This window comes from Zingiber officinale, chromosome 2A, assembly GCF_018446385.1.
Source record: "Zingiber officinale cultivar Zhangliang chromosome 2A, Zo_v1.1, whole genome shotgun sequence".
In the NCBI taxonomy this organism is placed as follows: Eukaryota; Viridiplantae; Streptophyta; class Magnoliopsida; order Zingiberales; family Zingiberaceae; genus Zingiber; species Zingiber officinale.
The window spans coordinates 43362188-43374568 of record NC_055988.1 but is presented as its reverse complement, the minus strand read 5'-3'; the positions used below and the strand labels follow the sequence as shown (position 1 = coordinate 43374568).

General features: G+C 40.4%; 1 protein-coding gene across 11 annotated transcripts in view; it reads right to left on the bottom strand.

The window, feature by feature from the left end:
• Positions 1-6821: 6821 nt before the first annotated feature.
• Positions 6822-12381, bottom strand: part of LOC122041076 (mediator of RNA polymerase II transcription subunit 25-like) — an 84103-nt gene continuing 78543 nt past the window's right edge. For 10 of the 11 annotated variants that reach the window (XM_042600642.1, XM_042600634.1, XM_042600637.1 and 7 more), the window contains 4 exons: positions 9090-9156; positions 8902-8986; positions 7430-7516; positions 6822-7355 (listed from right to left, as the gene is read on the bottom strand). In XM_042600642.1, the coding sequence (XP_042456576.1) occupies positions 7041-7355; positions 7430-7516; positions 8902-8986; positions 9090-9156 (554 nt within the window). In that variant the 3' untranslated portion in view covers positions 6822-7040. The remainder of the gene's footprint in view (positions 7356-7429; positions 7517-8901; positions 8987-9089; positions 9157-12381) is intronic. The other variant, XM_042600640.1, reaches the window with a different exon arrangement.

Genomic DNA, 12381 nt, shown 5'->3' with positions numbered 1-12381 from the left:
ATCTTGGAGAACTTTTTGGTCCACCTCCGCTTTAGTGCGTTCAGCTGAGCGCCCATCCCGTTCGGCAGCCAGTTGGGCTTCTAGCTTCTTAGATTGCTGATCTAGGGCTCGGACTTCAACTTTCATCTTGTCCAGATCGGCAATCGCCCGCTTCTTCCGGCTACTGGCGCGCTTCACGTCTCCGTCGCGTTTCTTCACTAAGTCTTCAAGTCGGGCCACCTCTGTAGCCAGGTCGGCAGCCTTCTTCTGTTCGGCCTCGAGGGCTTGTGTCCCCCGCTCGGCCGATGGACCCCCCGAGACTTGGAGTTTTTCCATGAGATCCTCCAGCTCGGCTAGCCGATGGCTAGTGGCGATTTGCTCTGCCCAATGCTGTAAGGGAAATGATAAAATCAGAAACCAAACAGTAGCAGGACACAAGAAGAAAAATGAACCTACCTGAGTGGCCTGCTGCATGTGGTTATCGCCGAGCTGCTTAGGCGTCATGAGGGCCACCCGAATCTGAGCGTCCTAGAAAAGCTTGGCGGGCGGACCCCTCAAGGTTATCTCATGAACGGGGCTTGATGGCCGATCGACAGACAATAAATATTCCTCCGATGGGAATCGAAGGGTAGTCTTGACGGTCGGGTGGCTGGCCGGCACTTCCTCAGCCTCAGTCGCCTGGCCCGAGGACTCCCCAACGGTTGAAGTTTCGCCCAACCGTCGTAAGCGACGACGAGTCCGTGGAGGAGAGCCAGAGGGCTGTGCGGTGGGCGAGGCCACTGAGGTCCCGATCTGCGACGGCGTGCGATCTGGTGAAGCGACCTCGATCGGCGCCTGTGGTTCGCCCTCTTGGGTCGGCGGAAAGCTGGGGTCTCTTCGACGTTTCCGCCGAGCTTCCAGTGGTGAATCCTCACTGGGGACTCCCAACTCTGCTGGAGCAGAGGAAATAGGATCCGCCTCAACCTCCGTTGAAGCGGATTGGGTAACTATTTCGTGGGCGATGACCGCGCCCTCTCCTCCATCTCGCCGGCTACTGGGATAAGACCCCGTCGTGAGTTCTTTTTTGGTAGCCGCCTCAATTTCCACGACCTTCAATTTCAGGTGATCGGTAGCCTTGGAGCGCCACATGACTTCAGCTGCAGTGGAAGAAATTAAAATCAGTTAGACAAAAAAGGCGAAGGGAGTAAAAGAGTCCTTACCCATGCGGTAGGGGAGATTGGCCCGAACGGGAGATAATCCAAAAATGTACAACACTCCCTTGAGAAGCAACTGGTCGATTTTGTACCGCTGACCGGACAACCAGTTTGCCGCATGAAGGTAGGCTGGATTGCTTCTGAATTTGCCGAGCTCCGGCTGGGTCGGCACAGCGGTCTGCCATTTGGTTCGGAATGCTGGCCGCTCGGGAAGTCGTATATAGAAGAAGAACTCCTTCCAGTGCTTGTTGGAGGTCGGCATATTATCAAAAAATTTGAAGCCTATTCTACTTTGGAAAATAAAAGTGCCCAACTCGGATTGTTTGGGGTAGAAGAAGAAGTGGAATATTTTGGGGTCAAGTGGAATACTGTGCAGCCTAAAGAGGACGACCACCCCGCTCAGCAGCCTAAAGGAATTCGGCACAAGTTGGCCGAGCGGGATGCGGAAATAATTACAAACTTCCAAAATAAATGGATGGGTAGGAAATCTAAGGCCGCCCTGGAATTGGTCTAGAAAAAAACAAATGGTACCGATCGGAGGGTTATGGGGCCGATCGGTCGGGCCGGCTACAACTATTTCATGGTCGTTCGGGATCCAGTAGGTCCTAACAACGCGCCGGGCGTGCTCCTCATCGAACCTACTCTCCATACTCATATACCATGGACCGTGAACCTCGGTAGCGGGTGCAGAAGTGCTCGCCATGACTAAAGAGGGGAAGGAAGCCTAGCAATACTCGGAAACGAGGGGACGAGAGAAGAGAAGAAGCTTACTGAGGGAAGATCAAAGGAAAGAACTCCCAGGAACTCGAAAACCGTCGGAAAGCAAGCACTGGGAGTTGCCGGAGTAAGCTAGCAGCGGGCGGCTTCGACAGAGGACGCATGATGGAACAGAGGGTCTGGCGTGAAGGCCAGCACTAGGGCTTTATACAAGCGAGACCGCTTAACCTCGTCCGTCGGATGCAGGGCACGAGAGACGAGGTCATCATCTAGCCGCCCATTTCAAAACAAAGGGCGTCTCATCGTACAGAGCGTCACCGCCACTAGAGACGAGCCACGTGGCGCTCTGTCACTAAGCGCAATTAATGCGCCCATACCGCGCATGCTTCGGATTAATGAAAAAGACTTGCGCAATTTTCAAGAGGATTTAGACAAGCAAGCATCCACTTTGGGCGCCAAGGCATACAAAGCGAAGAGCCGAGCGGCTAAATTCGGCATGAGGGCCGAACGGCGCAAGGGATATCAGCAGCAGTGATAAGGCGATGACCGCCCGCTCGGACACACAGTCCAGTCAGTCGGACTCACTGCCTCCTTCGACTAGACTTGAAGGGGAGGCAAGTGATCCTGCGGTAAGAATGGGGGACCCACAGATGGGGTCCCGTCCGAGCGGAACCAGAGATTACCCAGCCAAAGGTTTGGGTTTCCGACGCCAAAGGAGAACCGGAGCCGAGTGGCCGAGCGGAGGTGTCCGCTCGGCCGAGGACAGAATGGCCGAACGGAGGTGTCCGCTCGGCCGGAATCGTGGCAAGGGAACAGTGGTTAGCCGAGCGGCCTATTCGCTCGGCTCGGGATATGGTATGTCAGCAAAGGCATGATGATTAGACTGTACGCAAGATGGCACTATTAAAGGCCCCACCATCACGTCACGGAAAGGTTGATACAGTAGTGGTATGGCCTTATGGATGCCCTTCTGACAGGCCCACACCTAGGCATGGTCGAGAGCAGGTGATTGTATCAACAGTATGGTCTTATGGATGCCCTTCTGATAGGCCCACACCTGGGCATGGTCGAAAGCAGGTGATTGCTTCGATTGGTGTGCCCAGGCTCCTTCGAGAGGTCTATATAAGGCCTCCACTTCTTCAACCGAAGGTACGCGAGTCTTCATCCTGCAGCCACCTTCTTCGCCTATTCCCTTGCCTGACTTGAACGTCGAAGGGTCGTCGCCGGGATCTCCCCGGCCCGACTTCTGTGCAGGTTCGCCGGAGCATTCGAGGATCTAGCAGAGAGCGCCACATCCCCAGCGTCCGTTGACTCCTGGTTCGGACAGGATCAACATACATAATTATACATGGAGAGATACTCACTAATTATGATCTAATCATAATTTCTCTGATGTTATGCATTGTATTATAGACTTCACTTATTAAGTTAAGATCAATATCATATACATATAGAATGCACACTCAAATAAGAAATATTATTTATCTAATAAATAATTCAATATCTAAGATAATTACCTTAGGACACCTCTCAAATATAACAATACTTAAGATCTAGTGTAACAAAATTAAGATTAAAATAAAATATATTCTAATTTAAAACTCTCCTTTCTAGAAAGATTATGAAGGCAGAGAAACCTTTTTAATAAGAATCAAGAAATTTAAGCACAATAATAAAGAAATTATGGCAACTTAAAGAAAGAGAAGTTACAAGTCTTAGGTGTCGTTGATCTTTGTGAAGCACAAGAACAAATATGTTATCACAAGGAAGCAAAAGCACAACCAACATAATGTCGAAATGAGTGATCGATTGTTTGAAACACTATTTTGAGCCTCCTTTTATACAGCCCTATCTAAGTTCACTTGGCACTCTTCTTGTCAACTAGAAGTCCCTCTAATTATCTGGAGTATGCTAATGTGACTATAAACTGTATCTTCGTCGATAACATTTTAGTGGACTCTGATCTCCTAGAGTCCCTCCGGGGGCCTGAGCATGGTCAAATGTCTCTCTTGACTATCTCCTCTGAATCGTTGGATCACTTCTTCACCGGTCACCTAGAAGCTACTCTAGTTGCTCAAATGTCGAGGTTGACACCTTTTGCTAAGGTCGCTTGAAAGATCTCAATTCCGTCAGTTGAAGCTTATCTACAATTGGTCATCACCTGGAACTATCAAATAGCTCCCTACAACATAAAGTTAACGAGAGAAATAATAATATTCTAAGTAGGTTTCGAACAACACTAGTTGCTCGAAACTTTACTTACGTTTGTCTAGTACCTATAGGAATTTGCTAGATGTTCAGCTCCCAGCTGACTTATCTAGATTTTTACTACAAAGTATTTAGCTCCCAACTGACTTTCTTGGACTTTATTTACATAGTTCCGAACAAGGTCTACATTGCATGGTTCCTAATCAGGTCTTCTGTTGCCTACATCCACTAGGTCTTTCTACTGTCTGATTGCCAACTAGGACTTCTGTTGTATAGTCCCACTAGGTTTTTATGTTGTCTAGTTTCCAAGTAGGACTTTGTCTCATATCAAGTTACCTGCACCTGTGAATTTGACAAACTCATCAAATCACAAACAAACCTAACTTTAAACTTAATCATACATTAAAATATAGGTTTGATGTGATGCTCATGACACCAACAAATTTAACCTAGGATCATATTTGCATTTTTGAGTTTGATCAAATCCTAATTAAAATTTTACAAAAATACTAGTCCGAGCTTATTCATACATCAACATTTGACTAAGCTCTATAAAAGGAGACTCAAGACACTTGTTTTCATCATTCACTACTTCAAATCTTTTTTTCTAAGTGTTTTCATTCATTTGTGTGCCAACGCGTTGTGCTAGTGCTCTTCAAAAATCAACTGACAACCTAAGCTTGTAATTTTTATTACTTTTGTTGTCATACATTTTCGTTATTATTTATGCTTAAATTTAGATTCTTGTCAAGGGGTTTTCCACCTCTAGAAGCTTTCTAGAAAGGAGATCTTTATAAAGAATCTACATATTTTATCTATTCAAGTCTTGTCATATTAATTAGGTTAAGTGTTAGTTTGATTTTGCATGTTTAGATTTGGTTATAGAAACTTATTCTACTTAATTTAAGTTATTCTTGTTATTTCTGTTGTATATTCTTATTAACTTTTGATCTATGAAACTATCATCTCGTAATAAGGGATCCACACAATCCTACAATCTTTGTTTTCTCTTTGGTTAGTTCTGTCGTAAGTTGGAATTGATGAGCACAAATTGTAAACTTATTTTTGAAAAATGTTGGAATCCCCTTGGTATTAATTTTTATGAAGTTTAGTTCATGGAAGCTTTGTATTCTACAATGGGATGTGAGTTTTTATGGTGACAATCTGAATTCATATTCACCAGGTATGTATCGTTATTTGTGCTGTAAATCATAGATGGCTTTATTGGTTTCGTACCAAATAAGGCGAGACTTTATGATACTTAATTGAAAAATAAAAAGTTTTTCGTAAGTTGAAAAATTGTCACATGGAGAAAGCTTCTCTCTAGCCCATCAATGAGTCAACTAACAAACTCGTCCTTGAAAAATCATGATAAAATCATTGCATTTCATCGTTGCAAAAATTTAGGGTTTGAGAATGTCAACAAATTTCATGTTGATTGGCAAGCTTCGACTACTTTGATTCTGAATTGGATGTGGCTGGATAAAGAGTTGGAAATTATTGAGTTTGCCGAGCATTTTGTAGTCAGATGATTGAAGCATTTCTTTGTTCATGTTCAAGAAAGGCAGCCATAAAGAGCAAGGGGCACACCTTCAATTCTTGCTACTGCCATTAGCTAATAGAGCCATGTCACCTCACATCATTTACATTCCGAATCCCAGAGCTAAGGATGTAATCGAGCCGAACCGAACTTTTGAATGTTTGAGCTTGACTCGTTTATAATCGAGTCGAGCTCGAGCTTTATTTAACGAATATATTCATGACTCACGAACTTATTCGAACTTTTATCGAGTGTAAACGAGTTTAATAAATATAAATCATAAATTTAAATATTCATTAAAAACTAAATTACATATTTAGAGAAAATTATAATATTATTATTAAAATTTATAATTTTATTCTAATAAATAAATTTAATATATTTATCTATATTTTTCATAAGTAGAGTATAAAATTTATAAATTCAATATCAAAACTATTATTTTTTTATTTAAAAGTCGCTTAATGAGCTTAACGAACGTGTTCACGAGCTAACGAGCCGAATATTACGAAACTTGAGGTTGATTTGTTTATCTTAACGAACCTCATTAAACGAGCTCAACCGAACTTTTATCGAATCGAGCTTCGAATAGCTCGCAAGCGACTTGGTCCATTTACACCCCTACCCAGAGCCGCCCAAGTCCACGAACACCGCATCCATTATTGCCTAAACAATTACCAAAATCTATGCCAGTGAAGGTTCAATGAAACCCAAATGGAGAAAGTTCGATCTTCATCATTTGCTCAATTAGCAAAGTGTCTGCGCGCGTGTATATATATATATATAGTTAACTGAATGCGCGGAGTGCCCGAAAACCACTCGAGCACCCCAACTGAATGCTCATCCGGATGCCTCAATAGCTTCCAGACGTCCAAGACACTCAGTCACCTATGCACATCGCACATGGATTGTCGCTCATAATATCAAAACCCTATATATATATATACACGGACGTCTGGATGCATTCCTAGACGTCCCGATTCTCAAAAGTAAATTAGGACATCCGGTGATATACCTGAACCTATGAGGGTCACCCAAGTATGCACCGAACGGATGTACTAGGAACAATTAATTATTTCTATCAACGCATACATTTCATAGAAATTATTCAAATAATAACAACTAAAGAAAAACCGATAAAGCTTTAGTGGAATGCGAGGAAACTTTGCCGATTGGCGGAATGATTAAACACAAACCAGTCACATTAATATTACCACTAGGAAACCTTACAATAGGACCCATGATGAGTATAACTCAAGTGGAGTAAAGCATTCATGAACATAATGATAATGGTCGCAGTAGTTTTAGGTACCCTAGTACAATTCCTAATAACCCAGTAAAGAAGAGAGCTACTCTATAGAACGAAAGGTGAAACGTCCAATATAAATCTAATTAATACATGGCTAAGGTAAAAAACCTCCGGGCAAATTGGTTGGCCCTGCTTGAGGTAGCCTTCCCTGTGTCATGATTTGGGACCTGCCATGTCCTTGAATAAATGTTTGGCTGATTCCAGCCCCAACGATTTGTTGCGGCTGCTGTTGCTGCTGCTGTTGAGCCGGCTGCTGAACCTGAAGATGCTGATGCTGCTGTGCCTGCTGTTGAAGTTGTTGCTGCTGCATATGTTGCTGTTGGAGATGTAAGTGGGACTGCGATTGTGGTTGCAGCTGTTGAAGCTGCTGCTGCTGACTTGGGACTTGAGGTTTGAAGACTACCATATCCTACAAGAATATAAAGAAAAGATTAGTAGATCAGAAGCTAAATGGAGTAGCAAAGTAAACTTTTCTATGCATACCCCAGGAAAAAGCATGCCAATTAATCGACCAGCTTTGTCAGAGACAGAGAGAAGCAATGTCTGTGAAGGTAACTGGATGACTGCACACTGATGTCAACATGAAAAGCATATTAGCTTCTAGCTGAGTGTGTTTCTTTAGTATGTTATCCACAAAGGATATAAAATTAATGATAACGAAAATGCAACTTAGGACTAATAGTTGGAATCGCAATATCCACTTAAGAAAATATTGACAGGATGTGAAAAGGTTGCAACTGAAATAAGGGTGCCGTTTAACCATCACCAAGTTGTTTGTTCCTACAATTTGAGGTTGGCTGAAGTGAAATGAGGATGCACATTACTAAGTAAGGGTGTTTTATTTTGGGCCGCCCGTTGCGAGCGCTTCCTGATGGTAGCCAATGGGAAACTTTCATGAGGTCAAGCCGGTCACCCCCAAGATTAGTCGGCGTATGTTGGATGTCAACTAAAAAAAATCACTGACAATAGCTCAAAATATTGACAAATAGGAGGGAGAAGCAGATGGGGAAAAAAGCAAAAGAATGAAAATGGATATGTACGAGTGATTTATGATCCATTTATAATTTTCTAAATTTGCTCCTTCCCTTGATTTGTCGCCGTAAGTTGAATACCTAGTGCAGCTAAAAAAATTGATGGCAATAGCTCAAAAAATTGACAAATAGGAGGGAGAAGTGGATATGTATGAGTGATTTATGATTCATTTATAATTTTTTAAATTTGCTCCTTCCCTTGATTTGTCGACTTAAGTTGAATACCTAGTGCAGCTAAAAAAAAAATTGATGGCAATAGCTCAAAAAATTGACAAATAGGAGGGAGAAGCAGATGGGAAAAAAAGTAAAAGAATGGAAATGGTATGTATTGGTGATTTATGATTCATTTACAATTTTCTAAATTTGCCCCCTCCCCTCCTATTTTTCCATCCAAGCAAACTAAGCCTTATCTGGAGCGGAAGAGAGAATCAACATCTGAACTGGTTATACCGCTTGGCCAGCCTAGAAGGAATAAGTTCAGAAACATTGAGAAAGTCAAGTACTGCAGTTGCTTCAATTTTTTGTTAACAATCAAAAAGGCAGAAGAAAGTCGACATCAACTGTGAAAAACTAAATATCAACCAAAGAATGATTTGGACTGAAGCTTTATAATCAATGTGCATCTCCCAAGTTCTATCTTTTATTGTTCATAGCTGAAAGAAAACAGCTAAATCAGCCAATGTTTGAGCAATACACCTTTGGACAGAAAAGAACCCCAAAGAAATGGGAAGAATATCTCCTTGCAAACAGATATATTGATTCTTTCATCAGAGGATAGAAACTCCATAACGAAAAAGGTTTGGCATAGCCATTGATCACTCTTAGTCATCAGTTGCAAGTCAGATTTGGTCAAATACTTCGTTGAAGATAGCAAAAACAAACATTTGAAAAGGAAAGTATCAAGCTTTGCATTCCATGACTTACAAGCTTCTTTTCTTGCAATTGTCCAAGAAATCCATGCTGATTTAGTGTCCGAAATACCAAAAAGTCTGCATTCCCCACATATTGCCTGCATTTAAAGTGAACAAAGAATTAGACAAGAATGATATTTGTAGAAAGAATTGGAACGGGAAATGGTTTATCTTAATTAATTTTTAAAACTGAGGAAATACTTGTTATTCATATGCTCTTGTGCTATGAGGCGTACAATTTGCATGACTGATGGCCAATCGGCTGCTACTGTAATTGATAGATTGTGTTAAGACTGAACTTCACAATATATGATAATAAGATTGAAATTCATCGAATATCAGAACCCAAAGTAGTTGTTGAAAAAGCATTACTGTAAGTATCAAGCAGAATGTTAGAAGAATGAAAACAACTCCTGCACTTGAATCATCCTCATTGGTATCATGAATCAAAAGCACAAGCCCCTTTCCTAAGCAACTGTATGATAAACACTAACTAGTAAATTTTGGTATCGTGCACTGCACTTTGCTATATATCATTACAACAACAACAACCAAGGCTTATCCCACTAGGTGGGGTCGGCTATATGGATCCTTTTATATCATTGAGCTCTATCTCCTAGTATATCATCATCTATACTTAAATAAATTTTATCTTATTTTATTGTTGCTAACCAAGTCATTTTTAGTCTTCCTCTTCCTCATTTGATATGTGTGTTTGTTATAGTTTCACATCACATAATTGGAGCATTTATTAGTCATCTAAGTACATATCTGTATCATCTTAAATGTGTCTCTTGGAGTTTTCCCTCAATCGATGCAACTCGGACTTTCTCTCTCTCATTTCTTATTCTGTCCATTCTCATATGTTCACACATCGGCCTTAACATCATCATCTCTGCAACTCTCATCTTTTACTCATGTGCTCGAGTCATAGCTCAACATTCAACTCCATATAACATAGCAGATTTAACTGCAATTTTGTAGAATTTTTCTTTAAATTTTAGAGGTACTTTTCAGTAACATAAAACACCTGACGCTCTCCTCCATTTCAATCATCCTGCTTGTATTCTAGATGAGGCATCTCTCTCAATCCCTCCATCATTTTGCAAAAACGATCCTAATTTTCTAAAGCTCTTGGTTCTGAACAACTCGTCATCTCCTATCTTAACAATTGTCTCATTATGTCTAATATTGCTAAACTTAAATTCCATATATTCTGTCTTTATTCTACTAAGCCTAAAACCTTTCCCTTTTAGTGTTTTCCGCCAAAATTCTAGTTTAGCATTTACTCCTTCACGTGTTTCATCTACCAAAACAATATCATCTGCAAATAACATGCACCACAATATTGTGTCTTGAATGTGTGCAGTGAGTTCATCCATAATTAGTGTAAAAAGATAGGGACTTAAAGTTGATCCTTAATGTAACTCTATCTTTATTGGAAATACTTCCTTTACTCCACCTAAAGTCTTTACTTTAGTCGTTATATCCTCGTACATATTCTTAATTTGTTCAATATATATTACGCTAACACCTCTCTTTTCTAGAATTCTCCATATAATTTCGCTTGGGACTCTATCATAAGTTTTTTCTAAATCAATGAATACCATGTGTAGATCTTATTTTTGCTCCCGATATTTTTCAATTAATTGTCTAAGATGTATAGCTTTTATTGTCAACCTTCCAAGCATCAAATTGATTTTCGATCATGTGGTCTCCTTCCTTAATCTGTTTTCTATTACTTTTTCTCAAAATTTCATGGTATAATTCATTAGTTTAATACTCCTATAGTTTGCACAATTTTGTATGTCTCCCTTGTTCTTATATAAAGGAATTAGAGTGTGTATCCTCCATTTGATCGCCTTAGATGAAGAGTACTTATCTCTCTCTCTTGTTATATACCTTACATGCTCTACTCGATGAAGAGTACCCAACCATGACACCCTCATTCGCATTAGATGAGAATTTTTTTCAAATGATGCTTTGTATTGAGAATCTACACCTTACAACCAAACACCTAAGGTGTTTAATTGTATTTTCTCCAACCAAAGTTCATGAAGACCTGCATGCATAAACTCTAATTTAGATATAGGATGTGGCATTTATCGTCTTGGCTCAAAGGTAAGCTAGGTAGTCCGTATTCATTTAACATTGACCTAACCACCTCTTGGCGCATGATTTGCTTTCCACCGTCCCCTCGGGGCGGTGCGATGGTTAAGACATGGGGTGTTGGCCTAGGGACGGGTTGGCGGGGGCGATGGGGGCGAGCGAATCGCCTTTTGCCACATGATTTGCTTTCCACCACATTATTTCATTGAGGTGTTCTTGGAGAAGAAATTTCACAATTATACCTGTTTTCTTTGTAAAATTCAATGAATTTAAAATTCTCAAAAATTTGCCACCATGGTCACTTTGGATCTAATTAATTTTTAGACTTTTTTCATTTTTGACTCGTTTACAAAACCAATAAAGGCCTCTAAGGTATTGTACTTATATTTTAGAAAATACGCCCAATTGTACCTAATGAAATCAACCACAATAACGAAACAATATCTACTTTCATTGTATGATCTAAATTTACTATTATCAAATTAGTCCGTATGAATTACTTCAAGAGTTAAAGATGTATTAACTAAAGTGTTACCCTTATGAATGGATGAATGGCCTTGGTTTGCTTTCCTTTAACATGCATCGCATAATCGATCCTTGTTATAATGGATCTTTAGCAAAGCCTTCACTGACTTTTTTAGTCATTTTTTCATTTGTCTCATGTTGGTATGTCCCAACATCCTGTGTCACAACTAAACATCTTCTTCATGAGACATTTTAGAAATATAAAGAATAGTGTCTAGCTCATTTAGTCAAGTTTGTCTCCGACGTCACACAATTGGCTCATGCTAAGTAAATTGCATTTCATGCCTTCTACTAACAACAGTTTTAAATTACAAAATTTGATGAAAATTCAATGTTACCAATACCCATTACCTGAAACTCTCCACTATTGCTAAAGGATATAATTCCCTTAACCTTGCGCTTAATGGTGGTGAACTTCCTCGCATATTCAGTCGTATGTCTCGAGCACTCACTATCCATGAATCAATCGTCCAAGTGCTACCAATCGACCTGTACCTAATCAAATGTGAAGCATTAAATGTTTTGGTACCCAAACCTTAGATCCACTAGTGTTAGTCAAGCAATGCTTGGGTACCTAAGCTTTTACAATTCTAGAACTAGAAACACCCCTAGTGAAGTTTTAGGTATGATGATGTATACCTACCTACAAATCAAAGACATGTTATTTACATTTACTTTGGCATGTATACAAGGTCAACCTTGGTATAAACGACTTATTGATCCCTAAGTATCATATTAAGATTCTTTGAGTTCAATGTGAATTATTCTTAGCTCTTCATCTTCTATTTACAATTTCAAAGAAGAATTCTCTCCTTCAAGTTTTTCAACTTGGAACAAGCTTCTCTCTTGAACTTTGCAA